The 21,342-nt window shown below is 43.4% G+C and overlaps 1 protein-coding gene across 6 annotated transcripts; it reads right to left on the minus strand.

The window, feature by feature from the left end:
- Nucleotides 1–533: 533 nt before the first annotated feature.
- Nucleotides 534–14,279, minus strand: LOC125769888 (progestin and adipoQ receptor family member 4). 6 transcript variants are annotated; one of them, XM_049438898.1, is made up of 7 exons: nucleotides 13,745–14,279; nucleotides 9,785–10,905; nucleotides 9,112–9,327; nucleotides 8,212–8,315; nucleotides 7,852–7,989; nucleotides 6,037–6,177; nucleotides 534–4,284 (listed from the first exon to the last, which is right to left on the minus strand). In XM_049438898.1, the coding sequence occupies exons 2-7, from the start codon at nucleotides 10,038–10,040 to the stop codon at nucleotides 4,177–4,179; spliced, it is 963 nt and encodes a 320-aa protein (XP_049294855.1). In that variant the 5' UTR covers nucleotides 10,041–10,905; nucleotides 13,745–14,279; the 3' UTR covers nucleotides 534–4,176. The 6 variants fall into 6 exon arrangements, with proteins under 6 accessions (XP_049294855.1, XP_049294876.1, XP_049294894.1 ...); XM_049438919.1 differs by having other exon boundaries at nucleotides 14,164–14,247; XM_049438937.1 differs by having other exon boundaries at nucleotides 14,181–14,208.
- Nucleotides 14,280–21,342: the final 7,063 nt, after the last annotated feature.

Genomic DNA, 21,342 nt, shown 5'->3' on the forward strand with positions numbered 1-21,342 from the left:
ATGTATTGGATCCTTTATTCAAAAGAAAATAGAAAAAAATAAATTTGATGAATGTTCCTTCGTTTGCTTGAAATCTATCAGGTTCGTTTAGTTTGTCAATATTATTATAAAGCTATAAAGAAGTAACATTATTTTTATATCTACATAAACATTAACATCTAAACCTGCTGGTTTTGCAGATAATCTAACAGAAGAAAATATCTGATGGAGACGCCTGGTGATTTAGCGCTTAGATAGAACAAATAAGTTAAAGGAGACGCCTAGTCCTTCGTGATGAATATGCGTCTCCATCAAAATCATTACATGTAAAATATTAAACACTACTTCCCATATTTAAGAGTAGGAATATGTTTACTTGTATCTGTTAAAACGTCTTCTGGTGCAGCTGGTAAGCGGCAAACATTGTAAAAATATAAATAAAAATACCTACCCGGTTGACGTCGTGCTCACAATGTTTTGCGCCACAACATGTGCGATTCGCAGTAGATAAGAAAACACTATCAGCCGGTGTAACAAACGTGGCGCTAGATAAGTACTTTGTATATATTATTGCTTTATTTCAATGGAAGGTTTCCTACAGTTTTGTTTTTATTTTCTTTCATATTTGTTTTCCTAAACTCACTAAAACAAGTCCATTAGATTACATAATGTACGATTCTCAAGTTCCAGAAATAACTTGATCGAAGTATGTCTTTGCGTGTTTGTTTATATGAGTGTGTGTGTGTGTTAGCTTTGGATTTTACTGTTTTTTTTGTTTGTTTCTTCATTTTTGGTCAACGTCAATTATTTTCTAGCTTTTACGATACGATCTCTTGTGTGTGTGTTTCGTACTGCATGTTCGCGTAATGTGTATTGTGTATGCTGTGTAGCTAATATTGAAGTAATTGTTGTGAGTTTTACATATGTATAAATTTCTATTATTTTAGTTACGTTTTTATATGTTATTTCTGTTTGTTCACCTTTTTTTTCTTCTTCTTTCTCCTTTTGTTTTCATGTGTTTCGCTACGAATAACGTTTGAAGGAAGCAAAACAGTACGGTAACCTTTAAGGATGGTGATAAACTTCAACTAGTTAGAGATTACGCTGTGCAGGGGGGCGAGCCAGTCCGCGTAACGTAAAGCCGCTAGTGGAATTGTGTCGTCGTAACGGTAACGGTAAGCAACGGTAACGCTACCATGGTGACGACGGGTTCGTTTTCGTTTACCATCACTAATTGCGGAAATTTTTTTTTCTATGAAAGAATGGTTCCGGGCGTCCTGGTTCGCCGAAAGCTCATTTTACAGCTTAATTGATTTTTGGTTTGGTTTTTGCTTTGTAATTCTGCATGTTACTTTTCTGCCGGAGGGTGGGAAATTACGGTTTCCATACTCATCTTCACCTTGATCATTTTGCCTAAATTTTGTTTTCATCCCAAAAAGGTTCATTGTTCAGCCAATGCTTTGAATGTTCAAATCACCCACGCTTCATTTCTCTTTCTGCATGATTTGCTGCTGCAGTCCTCCCCCTCCCCAGAAAAAAAACCTATTAAACACTTTAAAGCGCGAAAAATATAATATCACATTGCACAGTAGTGTTTTATTTTTTTTTTGGTGGATTTGCCATTTTACTAAAGAGTGGTGTACTCCTGGTCATTTCACGTGTCACTCCTAGTGTAGGGGCTGTAACGATAGCTAGTAAAGGGACTGGGAGGGTGAATGGTGGAGATTAGAAAATAACAAAAAAAAAATACGTTCAAGAAATTGCACAACAAACGTGTTGCACGTTGAAGGAACAGAAGCCCCACAGAGTGACTTGACGCACACTGTGCAGATACTAAAGGAGACGCTCCATAATTCGCAGGTTCGCTAACATTTTGCACTACAAGCTAATAGCTAATAAAGCTTTTGTTTCATAAAGTGTGTGTCGGTTGTAGCTTATCAAGCAGAAGTTCAGATTTTACCCAGATGGAACGATCAAACCTAACACGCAAAAACCGAAAATGCATCCCCCAGAAAAAAAAACCGACCGGAACAGATTTGATGTGCTGGAATCTGCTAGTTGGAAGAATAGTTTCAAACACACCCAAAACACATACAAACACAAAATGGCAATTAAAAAAGGAAAATGGGTTCAGGAAATCGGAAAGATGCGTAAATGGGGAAGTAATGTCAACGTCAAGCGATCACAGATACCAGTTTCCCCAAAACAAACTTCGGGGCATTACGCGAAACGTAACAAATAAAAGAAAAACCCCTCAGAAGCACGACGATTCGGTGCGGGGAAGGTGTTCCAGGTGTTTGAATCAGAAGGAAAACAGATCGATAATGTGTTTTGTTAAACGGGGTTTTTTTTCTTTGTTTTTGGTATTCATCTTTAGCTATTTTTAGTTTTTTTTTCTTCTTCTCCATTAAATACAGTGTTGCTAAACGGCAGCAACGCTTCTTGTGTGTGTGTGTGTGTTGCCACAGGTATAGTAAGTCTATTCTTAACGCTAGAGCATTGTTTTTTTTTTTTTGGGAAAATTAATACTTAAACAGCCTTTCGTAACAGTTTCTTAGCTAGTTTCCTACGGTAAAAAGGTACGACGAACGAAGGATTGCTAACCTTTGACGTGGAACACACCTGTCCGGGACTGGTGGGGAACGTTCGACACCAAAGTGGAAGGGGGGTTTTGTTTTTTTGCAATGTTCCGCACAGACGGTGGAAAGCAAAACGCAAAGAAACGCCTCACGAAGTACCCGGACTCGTGTGGCAGACAGAGTGTGTTTGTGTGTGTGCGTGCGTGAGTGTGTCGGGGTGTGTGTATGTGTGCAGAGATGGAATTTGCAAAACATGGCTGCCGATGATGGTCAGCCATAAAGCGATTCGGGCCAACACTTTCGCTAAAGCTACGCTTTTCATTAATGTTAACCTAGACGACATTAAGCTACGTATGCTGATGCACACACACACCCACACACCCACACACACACGCGCACACGATAATCAATATGAATTGTCTCAATTTTGTTCTATCTACTGGTAGTAAGTAGCAATTAGGAATTTCTATCCACGTGCATCACTAGGCAGCGCGTGTACCGCACACTGGCCGCCATATTGTATACTACGGAGCGTCACGGATATACACTCTTTTCAAACAAGTGCAATCAGTGGAAGAGAAGAAGAAGAGAGGAGAGATAGAGATCGAGGATTAGTGAAAGAAGGAGAGGATAGAATGTGTGTTAGTTTGACTGCTACGTGTTTTGACAGCCAGATGATTAGTAACCCTCACTTGTGACGTTTAACCTGCACCGCACTACTACTTTTAGACCCCAAACGTCAACGAGCCCGTTGACCCAGCTACAGACTAAAGCACTAGGACTGTATCCCAGCATCAGCACAGGTTTTTTTTCTTCTTCAAATGTTTTTCTTTATACGCTTACACATTAAGAGGGGTCTCGCTTCACCGGCCAAACTGGAGTATTGTTTTTTCTTCTGTTTTTTTGTTGTTCTTCGTCTTCCCAATGTACTCGTTCAGGCACCTCACTCGATCACAAGCGTATCGAAACGTATGTGTCATTGTATTGGTGTGTGTGTGTGTTTATATGTGTCTATTATTTGGAAGGAGAAGACACATGAGATATTCCTACCGGGTTGGAGCGTGGAAGAGTCCATCCCGTTTTGGTTCCAAACATGAAGCAATGCGACCAAGGGAAGCACAGTTCAGCGGCCATTTTGTAGTAGCCTTTACCAGTGCACGGCAAACAGCAAGCTCAAGTGGTTGGAGTAGAATGTTGTTAGTTTGAGGAAGCCTGAATGAGTGTGTATGTATGTGTGTGTGAATGTCTTGTCTGTAGGTGGCTTTGGTTCTGGGCACAATTAATTCCATTACCCGGGGGGCAGTAGTGCTGCCTCCACACTACCGGTTTGCAAACGTGCTTCGGTTTGTTTGTTGCTTTCCGTTTTGCTTGCTTGTGGACGACAGTGCCTAATTAGTTTTATCGAAGGCGCACTTCAACACACGGCTCGCAAATCGCACCGTTTCGAACGGTTTGATGAATCGAAAACACCAAATTGACGGGACCGGGCTGTACAGGATGTGGGTCAGCGGCTGCTGGCAGCGTGGCAGACAGGGCCCGCCCGCCCGACGGTCAGCACCGGGTTGGTTGGAGCACACGGTTGAGCTAAGGATGCTGCTGCTACTCCTGCCGGTACAAGTCATAGCTCCAGGTGTGACCCGTTGATAGAGTCTATGTTAAGCGTTGAGGTATAGTTGAGCCCATTACATTCTGCCCGCTGCATCCATTCGATGTCTCGTATGGTAGCCTGTACCGGTGGGAAAGTCACAGGTGTTTGTATTATAAATAGATTTATTATTTTACAACAAATAGTTAGTGAAAGATGTCTGACAACCACAAGATTATAGAGATAAACCAGGCTAACTTACTTATCAAGATCTCTTTCTCTCTTCTTGGCTTAACGATCTCTAAGGTCATGCCATTTCTGGCTTCCTTAGACTCATCAATCACTAAAGTCGTTTAATTCCCTATTGCGCGACCAAAAATCCTTGAAACATTTATCCAATAATTCCCTGTTAACAAGTTAATTCAGCTTTCATGAAGCTTTTTCGTAACCAAGGTGATCGACTGATCCTCTGACTAGGTCTTAACATTGTTTAAGCAGATCCCCCGTTGGATGTTTAACCATGAAAGTCCTAATGGTATCTATATGTATTTATTGGGAGGAGTCTCAATCTCCTCAGATGATGAAGATCACTCTTCGATACTCCTTATACTTACTGAAGCAAGTTACAGCTTCAGGAAGGATGGGAGTCCTCATTGAATATCTTCTTGGTAGAGAACATAAAGTACACGGTATTCCATGGATATCGTTATCATTATCATGAAGGAGTCAAGCAGGACTAGTCACCCAACAAAACCCCGATGCTGCGCTTTTGTTGGAAAATGAAATCTTCAATATCTGGAGTCATGAATATCTTGATCATTATCATGAAGGAGTCAAGCAGGACTATTCACCCAACAAAATCCCGACGATGCGCTTTTGTTGGAAAATTGAATCTTCAATATCTGGAGTCATGAATATCTTGATCATTATCATGAAGGAGTCAAGTAGTACTAGTCACCCAACAAAACCCCGACGATGCGCTTTTGTTGGAAAATTGAATCTTCAATATCTGGAGTCATGAATATCTTGATCATTATCATGAAGGAGTCAAGTAGTACTAGTCACTCAACAAAACCCCGACGATGCGCTTTTGTTGGAAAATTGAATCTTCAATATCTGGAGTCATGAATATCTTGATCATTATCATGAAGGAGTCAAGTAGGAATAGTCACCCAACAAAACCCCGACGATGCGCTTTTGTTGGAAAATTAAATCTTCAATATCTGGAGTTGCTCTTTCTTAGTTGAAGTATTTCTTGTTCAACTATTTCTTCACCTATTCCTAAAAGAGCCCACCTGAGGTCACTTTGTCTCGGTCTTTTGTCTCTAAAGTACTTAATGCTCCTATAAAAGACTTCTGGTAGATGTTTCTGGTCTTTTTCCAAAGGTGAGAGGATGCTATAAAAGTTGTTTCAATATTTTCGTAGTGATAGTTACGAGTTAATTGATAAAGTTATCCATTTTTGTCTACACAAAGTTTGAAGCCTTCAATAGACGAGACTGGTTTGTAGGAGTGAGGAAATTTGTATGAAAAATCACAAAAATCTAGTTTTCTAACCAATGATTTCTGCCGCCTGCTCGGGAACAAAATATGCTTTTTTGTTTTTAAGATAAGAATTTCTCATCAACGCGTTTACGCTTCGTAGGACCGCTACGGTTCACCATGGAAACCTTGAAAATCTCGTGTACAACAGCTAAATTGCTCGCGTATTGATCGAATTTCCGTAGGTAGGAAATAAAACAGAAAAACCAAATACACCTACACACAGGCACAAGGAGAGCGAGGATAGAACGTGGATAGAAACACAACACAGGATGGTGATGGTGTCAATGTATTTTGGGGGGGTAAGTTGGTTGGTGCATCGGTGGCACCACGTGACGATGTCGAACTTACCTGGTGCATGGAGTAAACGGCAACAACCACCAGGACGTGCATGATGTTATGCGAGTTCAAATAGATGTCAACACTTCCGGGAAACCATTTCTCGGGGATATGCATCGCTCCAATTACTCCACCCACGGCCGACACGGCATCCTGTTCGGGATTGGTAATGGTATGACATTTAGATAGATATATAGATGTGTGTTTTGCCTTTGTGCTGCTGTTTTTTGCTGCTTCCTCCATCCAACACATGCGACCGGATAATGCGACAACACCGCAAGCAGTGTGGAGCAGCGACAGTCGGAAGCAAAACTGAGGGCATAATAACGATAATGATACAAAGTGAAACAATGAAATCATACATTTACAATGCAGCTGGGTAACGCTATTCGGTTTGCACAACAGTAGCAAGTACCAGCAAAAGCGACCATCAAATCACGATTGCTAATGGACATCGTAATAATGCCACCCACCCATCGTCATCCTGACAGCCACGGGCACCACGGGTGGCCCAGGTGCAGGTGCCCCTATAATTCCATGCAGTTTTCACCAGGGTTTTTTTTCTCCCAACCCGCAAGAAGGATACGTTTTTTTTTTCCTCTCTACTTATGAAATAACAAATCCCACCGCAGCGTGGCACAACGCGTGATTTCCTGATGAATGCGCGTGCCGTGCTGCCCGGTACAAGGATATGATAACGGATATGATTGCAGGTTGATTACCGGTTTTGGTTGCACAAGCGAACACGCGCACTCCATATCGATTACAACTCCACTTCCTCGGGTCACCTTCGGCAAAACGTGACAGAGGGCGCGGTTGGAATTGTTTCACTCGCAGGACGGCCCCGTAACGCCTGCAAGTAGGCAACCGTTAGGCGCTACGGCTGATCACATGCCAGCCATAACATTGCACTAGAGCGATTAAGGTCGTTAGTAATTTATGGACTATCTATCTAACTGGCTGGGTCCAACGTTCAGCGTTGGTCGAAACGCGTCGGAAACTTTTGCTCTATTGTCCCGGTAATGGTCATTCGCTTTGATTAGAAGCATGCTATATCCGGAAGAAAGGAAAGGAAATGGAAGTTAGTAGAGGGGGGGAGGGGTGGGGGGAGAAGAGCTGAGGGGAGATAGCGCATTCGTTACATTGTTCTTTTGTTGTTGTTGCAGTCTCTCTTCCCTTTTCCCCTAAACCCTTCTCTCTCTCGAGAGCTCGTTGACGCTCTCATTGAGTTGCAATCGCCGATAGGGTGTATTACCGGTTTGAAACTATCATTAGTATACATTATTTAGCACCGGTCCGTGTTTGTCCATCATCGCGTTTGTCCCGTTCACCCCCACCGTTGGCATGTTCGGTTCGCGTTCCTTCTTCCATCCCTTGGGGTGGGTGTGTGGAGAGCAAGAATCGACGAAAAAAAGGTTAGAACTGGTAGCTCGCTTAAAAATTAATGCCCTTTCACTGCATTCACCGGGGGCATTCTGGTGGTTTTGTTTGACCGGTATTGATGGAAAATAAATTTCATTTCACAACCCTCAACTTCTCCCTCCCTCAGCTTCGGTTCCACCGGTTTGATTGACCATTAATAATGGAGCTCGTGGGGCGATCATCAAAAAAGCGGAAGAAACTGCGACAAAACGGTCGATGCATCTAGACTAGAACTGCAAAAACCCAGCCAGAAGTTAATTGTGTTTACGGTTGTCGCACCTGGGCTGGGGCTATGCCCCTCGGGGTTCAGGACGACGAGAAAGAAACAAAAAAAAAACAGAAAAGAAAATCCCCTCCCAAGGCAAAACGCCTTGGCCAAATTGTGTGCCGATGTTTGCCACTTACCTGCAGAAAGACGTGAGTGAGTGAGGTAGGATTTCCGCCACCGAGCTTCGAGATTCGCAGCAACGTGAGTATGATACGCATGCTGAACGGCAGCAGAAAGCATAACCGTCGCTGCCAAGGCGATGAAGCCGTCATTGCCTGCGTGTTTTTTTTTTGGGAGTTTGGAAGTGTGAAATCATGGCGGATAGGAAGAAAATAGGAAGAACGGTAGAGAATCAACGTTCGATTCAATAAAAGTCAAAACGAACCAATCGAGATAGTAAAAAGGGGGGAAAGAGATGTTGCTCTTAGACTTGGAGAGACTTTGAAACCTAGGGCCGCTTCATTCGTCTCTTAGTAGATGTGATCAGATTAACGTACCTTGTAGAGGCCCCAAATGCACAGCAGCGAGTAGGAAATGATGAGCAACCATTTTAATGGGAAATTTAAACAGTATACCGTTGCCGTTACCATCGGTAACGCTCCTAATGATGGTTGTGTTGAAGAAGAAAAACAAAAACAAGGGAAGATTATAAGTATTTGCATGCGTAACGCAATTCACACGCACATGGCGTCGTTTGTGACACGCAAAAGTATACAATGTTTGGGTACGTGATCACCACATCACCTAACGGCAGGGATGTTGAACACATCTGTCAGATTAGCGGGGAACCACCAACGGGGAATTGGTATGATCCGGCCGGTACTACGGTAGAACCCACATTAGTACACTTTAGGGATTGCCTACTGTTGATGTGCTCTGCGGTATGCAAGATGTTAACCGTGACAGATGAGCGTTTAACATCCCTGGTTAAGGTGTGTAGATCACGCGATGTAAGTGTTACGGAATGTCATGGATCGCTTTGACGGCTGTACTTTAACACTCGAACGACCGACTGGTTCATTTCGATTAGTTAGACAAATTTTTAAAAATGAAATAACCGTGAAGTCACCGTCCGTACGATGGGTGTTGTTTGGGAGGACACGGGTGTATCAGTTGCCGATTTTGATCCATTCAAACGCTACCCAACGTACAGCACCTTTTTGGGATGCATATTGACATTTTGAGCGTTAAGGATATGAGCCACCCTCATGGCGGTCATAGTTCATCATGCAGTCTACCACACCGACGATTGTGGATCAAATCTTAACGACTCGCAAACAATTCTATCGCCGGTGTAGCGTCCCAAAAGTGAAGAGTTCCAGGTGTCAGGGTAGTCAAACCCTCTCCCGTACAAATAATTCGCACACACGCTGGGGGACGATCTCGACACCGCTTACCGAAGCTTTGGCTGATCCATATGCCGAGCATGTCGAGCTGTAGCAGCCGGTAGTAGATGCCCTCGCCGTTCTCCAGATTCATAAACAGATGGTAGACAAAGCTGCCGCACCATGGTGCAACGGAACCGACCAGATGACACCACGACAGAAAGCGATAATCTTTCTCCCATGGCATCATTGCCGGCACTGTTGCCAGGATGTAGACAATTGGAATGCCTGCACAGAGCCGGTTCAGTCGCAGATCATTGATGATAGTCGGCGATAATCGTATTGCGCGCGTATGAAAACGGAAGAGAGAGAGAGAGAGAGAGAGAAAAGCAAAAGAAGAGTAGATTATAGTTAATCGAACAGATCGTAATGTTTAGGTGTATAGGAGAACGTGTCTACTATTACACTAATGTTGGGAGTTGCACTTTTTTTTCTAAAACAATTACAGTGTAACGCTCTGTAACGCTTCATTTACTATACGCGACACAGTGGTCCTATTCACTAAAAAAAGAAGAACATAGTCGATATGTCACGTTTTTTGATAGTTGATTGTTGATAAGTTGATCTGATGACTGATTTGATAGTTGAACGTGGTGAACGTACAGTAGTAGTACGTTACAGCAGTAGTACGTTACGCACACGAATCACTTTCAGGCAACAGGCCACAGCTGTTGGCAGTACTTACCGTGTGTGAGAATATTGATGGTTTCATTGTGTACGTAGAACAGGCTGCTGAGGCAACCCTTCACACCCTGCAGTGGCCGGTAACCGGTGAGCACGTACGGGTTGAACTGCAGATGCTGTGGCATATCCTTCCATTCGAGCAGATCGGCCGGTGGCGTTAGCATACGATGCACCTGCTTGAGCAGTGTCGTAGAGCCGCTGGACGTGGTCCCGGACGAGTCAGACGAACCGGTCGCCGGAATCGTATCCGGGGCCATCGCCACCGGTTCGACCGTTGGCGTTGGCTCCACCGTGACGGAGAGGTGGACCCGCTTGTCCGTCTGACGTCCGCGACCTTTGGGTTTTTTGTTTGTTTTGTCTACAGCGGTAAATTATCTAACGCACACTGGGTTTCTCCGCAAACTGTTTTTTGTGTTTGTTTCCCCTTTGCACGTGCTCGATCGGGTGTACCGTCGCGCACCAGCCCCGAGTAACGAGACAAAACAAGAATCGCGTTATCGCTATCCCCGCTGCGTATGCCCGTTTGACGCGTGACCGTTGTCGCAAGCGAGTCCGTACCGGCTGATGTCCTGTCACTGTTCTGCCGCGCTCTGGTGTAAGCTGTTCGCACGCTCCAAATGCGCTTGATGCGGTCCGGACGAATAGATAATGGTGCAGTCCACACCGTTTCGGACACGGCTGTACTGGTCCAACCCGACGGGATAACCGTTTCGGATTGCGCGCGTGCTGAGAGCGCAAAAACGAAATGGTGGGCTGGGGGGGTGGGTGGGGAGTGGTGGGGTGGTTGGGAAAATATCTCTCGCCTTCGGGCCCGTACAATGGCCGGTGTGCTCACGCGGTAAAGATGGTTTCTTGCATCCAGCAAATGGTTAGATATCGCACCTTTTATATTCTCTATTTATCTTTCTCTCTCTCTCTCTATCTCTCTCTCTTTCTCTCTCTTGCTTGCGGTCGCACTCTCTCACTTCGTCCGGTAGAATGAGGTTTCCTCCACGGGTTTTTTTTTGTTACTCAAACCCGTCCCGAGCGCATGGTTACGTGCGTTGAATTGTCGCTTCCCTTAGCCCCGATGTACGCCCGCCGCCACCTACATGTTTATTTATGTAATCGTGAGATATATGCCTGCGAACGAGTACGGGAGCAAATAAAGAGCAAAATGTGGTGGTTAAGTTTTTTGGTGCAAAAACAAACCTTCAATCCCAGTATCCCCGCGTGCGGGATATCGCTGTGTAAATCATCAACTACACGGGCAATCCGAAAAACCCGAACCCGAACTGCTCGACAACTCGCAAAACTCATTGAGATTGTCGAAAATTGGTTTGGAATTTTTTTTTGGGAAAACAAACAATACAGCAAATGTGCAGTTAATATCAGCACACGAAAGAGAGAAAAAAAAATCACAACGAGAAAAGAAAACAAAAAAAAAAACAAACAATCAAACTCAACTGACTGAACGGAAGCGCACAAGTACGTGAGTGTTAGTACACCGCGCTTAGTATACACGCTAGCGTTACGTTCCTGCATGTAACGCAGCAGCTAGAGTTAGACAAACGCTCCTTCCCTGCTTGCTTGCACAGCTTATGCGCACCACCGAGAAACCTTCAAGGCAGTACATTTGTTGACATTAGAACCTTAGAAACCGTTTTATCCCGAGCACGGGGCCCCTGGCTACCTAATTAGCATCATTTCGCACACCGTTCACGTACTCGTAAATTTCACGCACCCCGTCACGGACATGTGTACAACATACACAGCTAGTTGTGAAAATAAGAAAAAAAGGGGGGGGGGGGGGGGGGAGCAGCAAAGTCTGCACCAGATGATCGCACGTTTCGCAAAGAAAAAAGCCGCAGTTCCAAAACAAGCACAAATAGTCCCACCGTTTTGCGCCCAAGGAACTATCCGTCGCCTTGTTTTTTTCTTCTCCCACATGGTACTAGTTTGTACTACTTGGGGGGGGTGAAAACAAGGGGGGAAGAGTTAAAAAAAGGCCGGGTAGGAGGTTTCCGTTTTTTGCCGACTGTCAGTTTGACGGTTTAAAATAGATCAAAACTGTACTGCACCGGTCATCGAAACGTGTAGTAGCGGGCCGGAACAGGAATGGATGTGGAGCAGTTTTTTTTGAAGGGGAGGGATTGTTTCGATTAGGGTGCTAGTGGACTAAAATTGTTTGCCACCCAATCCCTCCCCTCTCCTTCCCCTTCCCACTCGCCCTCACATTATCCTTCCTTCGGTACGGTACGGTAAGGCAAAGGTAAAGGCATAATTTTCGTACCGAGCTCACGTGCTCGATCGCTTTGCAGACGCAACGCCGTTCGTGTGCACTCGCGTGACATGAAACACGGCAGCAAGGTTCCTTAGCGCGTGACATTTCGGAGTCTGAAGCAGTTACAGCGAATGTACCAGAAACCAATAACAACAAAACGCACATCCAACAACGTTTTTTTGTGTGTGTTTGTGTTGGTTTGTGAGCCGAAATAGTTTTATTCGGCTATAGAAAAAAAATAAATAAAATTTTAAAAAACACCTATTAAGAGTATCTACTAGTCTTCTTCTTCTTCTTCTTCTTCTTCTTCTTCTTCTTCTTCTTCTTCTTTCTGGCTTTTAACGACCTTACAGGCCTTACACCGGCCATTTCTGGCTTACTAAACTTATTTTACCACATAGCCGGATAGTCAGTCCTTGCTACGGGGGAACGATCCGGATGGGATTTGAACCCGGTCCTGCCGTGTGGACGGGCACCGTTTATCACATGCACCACCGGGCCGCCTCGAGCATCTACTAGTGTTGATTGTGTTTTCTTGTCTTTAGTAATTGTCAAACCCCCGTGGTGTGACTCTTTGCAACTTCTAAAAACCGTTGCCGCCATTACGCAAACTTTTTTTGCAAATGGAAAACCAAACCATTCAGTTTATTAAAAAAGAAACTTTTTACAACGACACTCGCTTGCCTTTCCACACCAAAACAAAAAGCAAGAAACACAAAGAATAATGTACAGAATCGGTGTGATGAGACAGATTTGCTCAACAAACAAAACAATGAAAGTAGCAAAAAAAAATCACATCCGCACATTGATTGTATGCAAAACCATTTATGATAGGCCTGGTTCGTGTGTGTGCTTGTCACACCAGGACCGTGTTTTGCAAATGGCAGCCCAATTCTTTACATAACACACGCACTAAATCTGTACACGACCGACTAAAAGGGTGGCTAAGGTTGGCAGGTTTTTGGTAGAATGGGGGGGGAAACAAATAAACACTGTGTGTGTGTGATTTTCCCTCTCTGGTTGCGTTTGCACATTTACTTCCGGTTTGCTGGTACGGGTGAGGTGTGACTTTTAATCTAGCCTCTGGAGCGTGGAACAGCCCGTTGACAGTTGCCAATGAAATCGAGCAAAAGCACCCCCGGACAATCGAACCGTTTTTGCCCTAAAAGCGCCGCACTAGTTCGGTGAGCGTGGAGTAGACTCAGTATCTTAATTACACCACATGAGTCAATCTCCGGGTTTCGCTGACAACCGCTTTCGCTTGTCGAGCGGGGGGATATGATGATTGTAGTTTTCCCTTTCTTGTTTGACAATTTTTTCCCATGTGAGTTTATTTCTCAAGGTTTTCTTTCCAAAAACCACCCTTTTTTTAAGCATCTATTCGAGTGTTTTTCCCCAACCGGATGGTTTCCAATACTCACACACATCGTATTCCCACTGTACGCGCGATATCAGATGCAAAAGGGATGATGATTTCCCGGTGGAACAACCCCCTGATGGGCTGTGTGTGTTTTTTTAATGGATTAAAATTAAAAAAAAAGATCCTACCGAAACGATACCTAACACTCACAGCAAATCAACCTTAAGTTTCATTACACGGTATCACAGAAGGTGCGGATTTTGGAATTGATTGCCACACGGTACACGTGCTGCGGTTGCTGCAGGTGCTTTCAACCGATTGCACACACACAAAATTACCTTATCTTGCGATTTTTCTTTAAAGTATTGCGAGCACACTCTTTCTCTCGCTCTCTCTTTCCCCTTGTTCGTTCGCTCGGTGAGATCCGGAATTTTTTCGGGATCGCTTTTGGGCCGTCCTTAGCATACAAACATGCTGTGTGTGTGTGTGGGGGGGTCGTACGTGCGTGTACTAAGGTGTCATGCGGCCTGGTTTTTGCGGCGAAAGAAGCTTACTACTAACACACCACTAGCGGCCGTACGGGTATGGGGTACGAGACATTTTTTGTTGCTGCTTGTTTGTTTGTTTGGTAATCGCTTTAATGACGTGCCGTGACTGCTTTTTTTTGTAATATTCGGAAGAATGTTTTCTAAATACTATCAGCCAAATGGTTATCGGGTAGATTATAGCCTATCGTACACACACACACAACACATACACGAAACACACACATACACACACGCACACATCCGCGGGCAGGACTAGATCGAGCGACGGACGGGAGAACACTGGATACCCGATTCGCCGCGTATCCAATTTTCCCTTTTTCCACCCGGCAGGATCTATTTTGCTCTGCCGTTTTTTTTTTGTTGTTGTTGCTTCCCCTTTTGCACTTGGCGAAGCACTATCCGTTGCACAGATTCCTGCGCTCTCACTAGAAATTCAATTTCATTTCTTTTCGTCACCTTCGATTTCTCTCTCTCTCTATGTCTCTCTCTTTCTCTCCCTCTCTCTTTCTATTCCTTGCTTTTATCTTGCTCTTCTCTTCGTAAACGGTGGCAGTATATTCCCCCCACCCATGTCCTTTACGTACCATTTTTCCAACCCTACCCCCCCCCCCCCTCCTTCCCGGTGAAATTTCCACACAAGAATCAATATTACTCTTCGCAACAGGAAAAACCTCCCATTTTACGAACTTTCTCACGACGTTACGCTCTCATTCGGTGCTTTCTCTTGGTTTTCTGCACCCTCTGCATCTGCGTCCGACCGCACCCACCATCCTCCCACATACCATGTACGACAGCATTTGCTATGCCAGCGGTCCATGTGGTCGGTGCCGTTTCCTGCTGCCGGTTTTTCGGGAAATTCCAAGCTCAGTCCCAAGCCAGCCCCCATGTGCGCATGATCATAGGCCGCAACGATTTGCACCATACCGGTACGACCAGCGGCCACACTGGTGTTGGTGCGTTGGTTTTACCGCTTTCGTATCGTTGAACTGCAGTGCTCCCTAAGTACTTGGCCCCCATAGCGATCCGAATGGCAAGTCAAATAAGAATCGAATGAGCGCAAATGATATTTTCATATACATATACGTGTACAGCCCGTGGTATGGGAGGAACAGCATACAAACCGTACCGCGCATACGCTCGAGAGCAATGAGAGATCGGAAAGTTTGTTATGAGGGAGCTAGCTAGGGAAGTTTTTCACGAAGGTTGATGAGTGGAACACATGAGTTTAAACCAATCTGGAAAATATTCTCTTCGCAGGAAATTGTTCTTTCGAGAATGACCGCGACTTCTGCCGGAACGACTGTCGGCACACACAGCATTCTGTGACATGTTATCACAATGAAGATGCGTATAATATGTGAAATATTTACGAATATTAATAAATAGTAGTAATGTAATCAATTTCGAGCACATTTTCCGGATTTATTTCTGAAAATAGAAGTAAAAATAACAGTAGTTTTAAATTCATCACCATCCTGACAACTGCATTCTGACACATAGATGGCGCTACTGCTGGGCGAAATCATTGAACGAAAATCTAATTATGATGATGGTGTAAAAAATCATGTAAAATCCTTTGTTTAACATTAATTTATGTGAGAAATGAAAGTAAATACAATGCAGTTAAATAAAGCGAACCGTTCGGAATCATTTAAAGGTTAATATTATCATATTTGGCAAGTTGTTTCTATGTTTTGTTGCTTCACTGTTCAGATAATATGTAACAACCACTATCGTTTCGATCTTGAACAATTTTATAGAAACAAAAGACAAATATTGATTCCAAGCATAGTTTCAGAATGATTAGAAAGAATAAAAATAATTATTAAAACATAAAATAACGAACAAAACAAACATTTCCATCAGCCGGGCGATGTTTGACAGCTGTTCAAGCGGCTGTCAAAATATTCAAGTATCCGAAACGGTCCGAAACCAAAGTTGCCATTTTCCTCTGAACTGGCTTGTTGCTAAATTTCCGTGACCATTTCCGTGCATTTCCGTGCCCTGATCGCGAAAAAAAACATTCGTAAGTTAGGTTTAGTTACGTTAAAACAGTGGCCAATAGAGTGAGAGTGATTTTCCCTGCAATTTGTTCGGTTCAAAACATGTTGGTTTGTGATTTACGTGAACCACCGGCATCGGATGTTTATGCTCGCAAATAAAATGGCGACCTGTTCGTTTAGGGGTGATTTTTTCGTTCCATTTACATCGTCGTAGCATAAAATTGCACCTTAAGACGATGCTTGGGAGGGTGTTTATGGCCATTCTGCACATTCTGTGATGGTATTCGTTCCAAAACAACCCTTGCTCGCCGTACCTTTGGGTAAACGCATAAATTTGGCGTTTATGCGACATAACATAATCATTCATGTGTTCTTTTAAAATCTTGCGTATTGCTGCAGAAATAATAAATCTAACTCTAACTGAATAGTTATATTCGAGCATTTAACAAAGAACAGAAACAATAGCAAACACGCTAAAAGGGCAAACCACGCGAACTTTTGCCTCAACCGAGCGATTGTTTGTCAACGGAACAAGCGGCTGTCAAAATTCCGGTCCAGGCTTCCAAAACGGTTTTCTGCATTTCAATAAAGTGTTGCCCCTTTTTCACGGCTCTTGCTAAATTGCTGAACTTCTTACCGCTGTGTGCCCATTTTCGAAGCTTCAACGCTTACAAATTCTGTGCGTAGTTCTTAGTTACATAAAACGGTGCTTAAAAGTTAAAGTTTTCCCTCCAAATGGTTCCGTCTTGAGGCGTGTTGGTTTGTAAATTAAGTGAAAACCCGGCATCCGATTCTCCCTTCATCAATCAAAACAGGCCAACCTGTGCTAGGTTAGCTAGAAGAAAGTGATTTCGTTCGTAGTGTTTTATAATTTCATTTACATTTTGGTTTTTCAAATTCTACCTTCAACCAAAGTTTGGTGATTGTCCACATTTGTGTGGTGGTGTTCGTGATTTAGTGGTTCCGTATCAAAACAACAAACGTTGTTTCCTCCGTTTCTCTTGGCCACAAAAGTTCCTGTCAGACGCCGAAAACGGTGCACCAAACTGCAAGCAAAAGCAGCTGTTCGTAAGTGTGTGTGTGCGCGCGCGTTGTCCGGTCATTTCCCGTGCGTGTGTATATGTGTGGCGTGTATACAATCTTATCCGTGTCGCTGTTGTTGGTTTGCGGATTGCAAACTAAACAATATTTCAATGTTAACACATCTGTTCGCCTTACTGACACATCCGATCTCTGCTTTGGTGCTACAAGTCAGCAGGAAGATACTATCGGCCGCACCGATCAAGGTAAGTCAAGATCCGGTTCCAGGCTCCAGCAGCCAAATCCAGCAGCCGCTTCGGTGTAGCGCCAGCATCTTTCAATGGGTGATGTTGTGGACGGAATGCCCCTGTTGTTTGTGCCCTTACACGGCTAATCAGAATACCACCGTTCGGTGGAGGAATAGAAATCGGTTTCCTCCGTCAGCAGGCCTAATAATATTCTCATGCGGAGATAGAAACATTTAGTTGTCGTACAAACAACTCACCCTTGATTCATGCTGATGCAGCGGTGCTGATTGAAAAGATTCATACCCCTCTTCGGATTCCAACCCAAATGTACTAACATGTTCCGTTTGCCTTTTTAGACTATAATGCCGAACATCCGGAAGAGACGTCGGTCGCTAGCAGACCATCCTACCGATCGGCACAAACGAAGGCGGCACGACGATCCGAGGTAAGGGGTTTGATAGATCAATTGATCTCTTTTATCATGGTATAGACGCTAAGTACATGATATTCAAGAGCAGCGTTGCTAGAAATAAGTATAATTGTAAGCAAATTATTTTATAAAAACATCCAAAGATGTTTAGGTGTTAAGGATGGGTAATTTTGAACTGAAAACGTTTCCCGTTGCTTATGTATTTAGTACTATTTGTTGTTTTCTTAAGCACAACTGGTTGTTAAAGCATTGATTAAGATGAATATTAATTCTTAGGACAGTTAATTAATATTTATAAAGATACAATTTTATTACAAACATCGCTTAACGCTCTGTGAGAAGCGCGTTTTGAGAGTGTTCATTAATGAAAGTGCGTCCAGTATAACTTAAAACTTATTCAAAACAATCAACGAAAGCTCTCGTCACCAAAAGGATGTAAAGGAGCAGTTGATTGTATCATTTTGAACGATATCTAAATTGTTTGTCTAGAGATAAAGTTCATACATCATTGGAAGTACACTAAGTGAGCTGGAAAGGAAAGTTTTTGCGATTATAAAATTGTTACTTTCGTCAGCTGATTAATGGACTATCTCTCAACCAATAATAAGCTTATTTTTCTCATCATTAACCTTCTGTATGGGTAAAAAACAGTCTAGATTTTATGAAGGAACTAAAAAGATACAACAATAACAAACCAAATCGGACAAATGGAACCAAAAAATATATAAAATGCCAATAATGCTCACATTATGACAGGTGAACGAAAGCAAAAGTAATATCTACAGAAGGTATTCGATCGTAACGTGTCATCTCTTGAGATGTGTTCGCCTGTCAACAACCTCTGGTTGTACAAAAAAAAAAGCAAACGAAACAAAAACTTTCCACAGTTGGCGAGGTTAAGGTCAACAGCTGACAGATATTTGCTTTGTAGTCAAAGTGTTCACGTATGTGGGTTAGTGGTGGCGGCCCCACATCTCACATCATAACTAATAAGCACTTGCGTACGGTCCTATTTTGAGCAATGCGCAGTAATCCCGTCCAATAATAATGGATCGTCTTATTTGGCATTTGGTTAGGGTTCCTTTTTGTTATTTTTGTTATTTTTTTTTTGCGGGTTCCGGAGTGAGAGACAATGACCACAACCTTCGGCTTCGGTTGAGCTGTGGTCGGTGTACGAAGACGCCGCCAGTCGTTGTGTAGGAGTTAGCAACAATATGCACCACCGTGTGCATGAGCATTTCTGAAGGTTCAGGTTGTGGTTTTGGCTTCCTAGTTATTTTAACGACGTTCGTACGACACCGATGAACCTTTTGGAGGTTTTTTTTTCTTATTTTAGCTTTCTTCCTTCGCACACCGGGTAGCCGGAGTTAGGTTCCTTTTGCTTGTTTACTGCACGGAAATACAATAAAATGGCATGATCGTGATTGACAGCAGCGAGAAGGTTTGGGTCATGACACTAGTTAAATCGATATAAAGATCGGGATGCATAAACCCGCGCGATTCGTAGGACGTTTTGGAACGCACAACGCCATTAATTGTGTATGCAATTCCTTGATTTCCTGGGCCAAGAAAATGTCCCCCATGATTGCTAAGGTACATATACCATCCTATAAGCAGAAGGTTTTTATGACTTCAATTTTACGGCGATCAGACGCATTTCGCATTTGGCGTCGTTCGCTGCCAAGGCCATGCAATAAATGCCGATGCATTTTTTACGTCTTACAGAGGAATCATTAAAACTGCACCATTTCACCAGGAATGCCGATAAAAAAACCTACGCGCGCACCCGGTTGGATAATAAAATGCACACTAGTGCGTCCGAATGTCCTGGTGGGTGCTCCACAACAAGCAATGATATGCTTAATGTCCTTTACTGCTCTGACAGTTTAGTACCTTTTTCGCTGTTTCATGTGTACTAGAATGAATATGTTCTTTGATGGAATGTTGTACCGTTCCGGGTATGCTTGGTATGATCTATCGGAACTTATTAAATCCCGTACTTTATGGATCCTTGGCGTAAACCGAACGGTCGTAAAGGTTTTTGCTCGTTGCCTGTTTGTAGCGAAGCTTCAACACGATCTGGGTAGGTGAGTGACATACAAATGGGCTTATTAATAGAAAGATTTCAATAGTGATCGTTTACAAGTCGATCATTCAATGCTGTCCGACGGTACGGAATAAAAATGAAACTTCCAAGGCAGTTGGTCAACTTGTTTCACTACCTACCTACCTATCTTCGTAGGTGCAGCGTTACGGTCCACCGTGTCATTTGTCATAATCTTAATAGTAACGATAATCACACCGACCGAATGGTGTGTCGTTTAGAATTTTGGTTTATGAACGGGTACGGGTTCGGTTTTTCGGGCAAAGAGCTATTGTATTCCTGTTGCTGGTTTATCTGTGCATTGATCCGCCGCATACATATTCCAAAACCCCCCCCAAAATGCTTTCCATTGAGTCCGCGAGGAGGAGGACTTGGTTTTCGTTTTTTTTCCGTTTCGCTGTTGTTTTCCAACTTTACACATCGATTTGACATTAATCCAATCAACTGGAGATGTCGGTTACGGATAGCTTATTATCTTCTTCCTTTATATGGGCCTGGTAAAGGGGTTGATATTTAGCGAATTGTAGTTTTTGTTGTTTGTTGTTTCAACATCTCCTTGAAGATTACAGCCGGGTGGTGCGTGAGGTTTTTTTTTTGATGGTGATGGTGGCTAATTTTAACCTACCTGTTGAGTTTCGCATTCGAATATCTGAAGAGTGAGGTAGTTGTTTCCTCTCGGTGATGGAATCTTGCTACTTATGGAGTCCGTAGTTGGATCCACAAAAAATGGAGTCAGAATTTATCAGTATTTGCTGGTGTTCGAGTGGAGTAGTTCCTCCAATATACCGAGGCATCTCAAACACTATCAATAGTAGCCGTGAAACAGAGTGGAAAGTCGATTGTCTACGGAAACCGGTGGGTGACGTATGGTTTCACTTCCACATGCCATACAGGAAATGAGTTGAAACTTATGCGCACCGGTCGCTGGTGGAGTGAAAATGGGAACATCTCCGCTGGTTGCTGTATATATATACGTGAAATTTGTTTTCTTCTTCATTCCCTTTTATTTTGCGCCCATCTTTCGGTATGCATCGAGCCAGGTTGTTGAATGAATTCATGCACCCCATCACCAAACCCCAGTAAATTGACACGATACTAACACGCATCGGAAAGTGAGTTTCGGTTTAAAGCGTTGAGCGCATTACACCTCATCACCATTCGGTGTGCTGTACCAGCAGGTTTGCTGCGCTTATCTATTTCTGTATAATATTCGGAGTCGCAAAAAAAGCACGTGCCAGCAACGACACGGATTCCACGCACTGGTGAATGCAATCGTGTGTGCACACCTTTTACTCGATAGATCTTCATCTTTACCTTAGACAATTCGGACGAAGAAAGTCTTCGTTTCCTTGGTTTGTTAAGAGCGAAAGTACTGTTCGATTCGCGTAGTATTTGTATAGTTATCTGTGAGAATACGGGATATTGAATGATTCTAGGACTTTATTACTCGTCTAAATTCTGTTCTTCTGTACAGACTTGAAGAAGTTATCAGGTCTCTACTGTATTGTTACGCCATTCGAGATCTGCCAGCAAAAAGTGTGAGAACTCGGATTATTGAGTGATTCTAGGATATTATTACTCGT

Source organism: Anopheles funestus, chromosome X (genome assembly GCF_943734845.2).
Source record: "Anopheles funestus chromosome X, idAnoFuneDA-416_04, whole genome shotgun sequence".
Lineage (NCBI taxonomy): Eukaryota > Metazoa > Arthropoda > Insecta > Diptera > Culicidae > Anopheles > Anopheles funestus.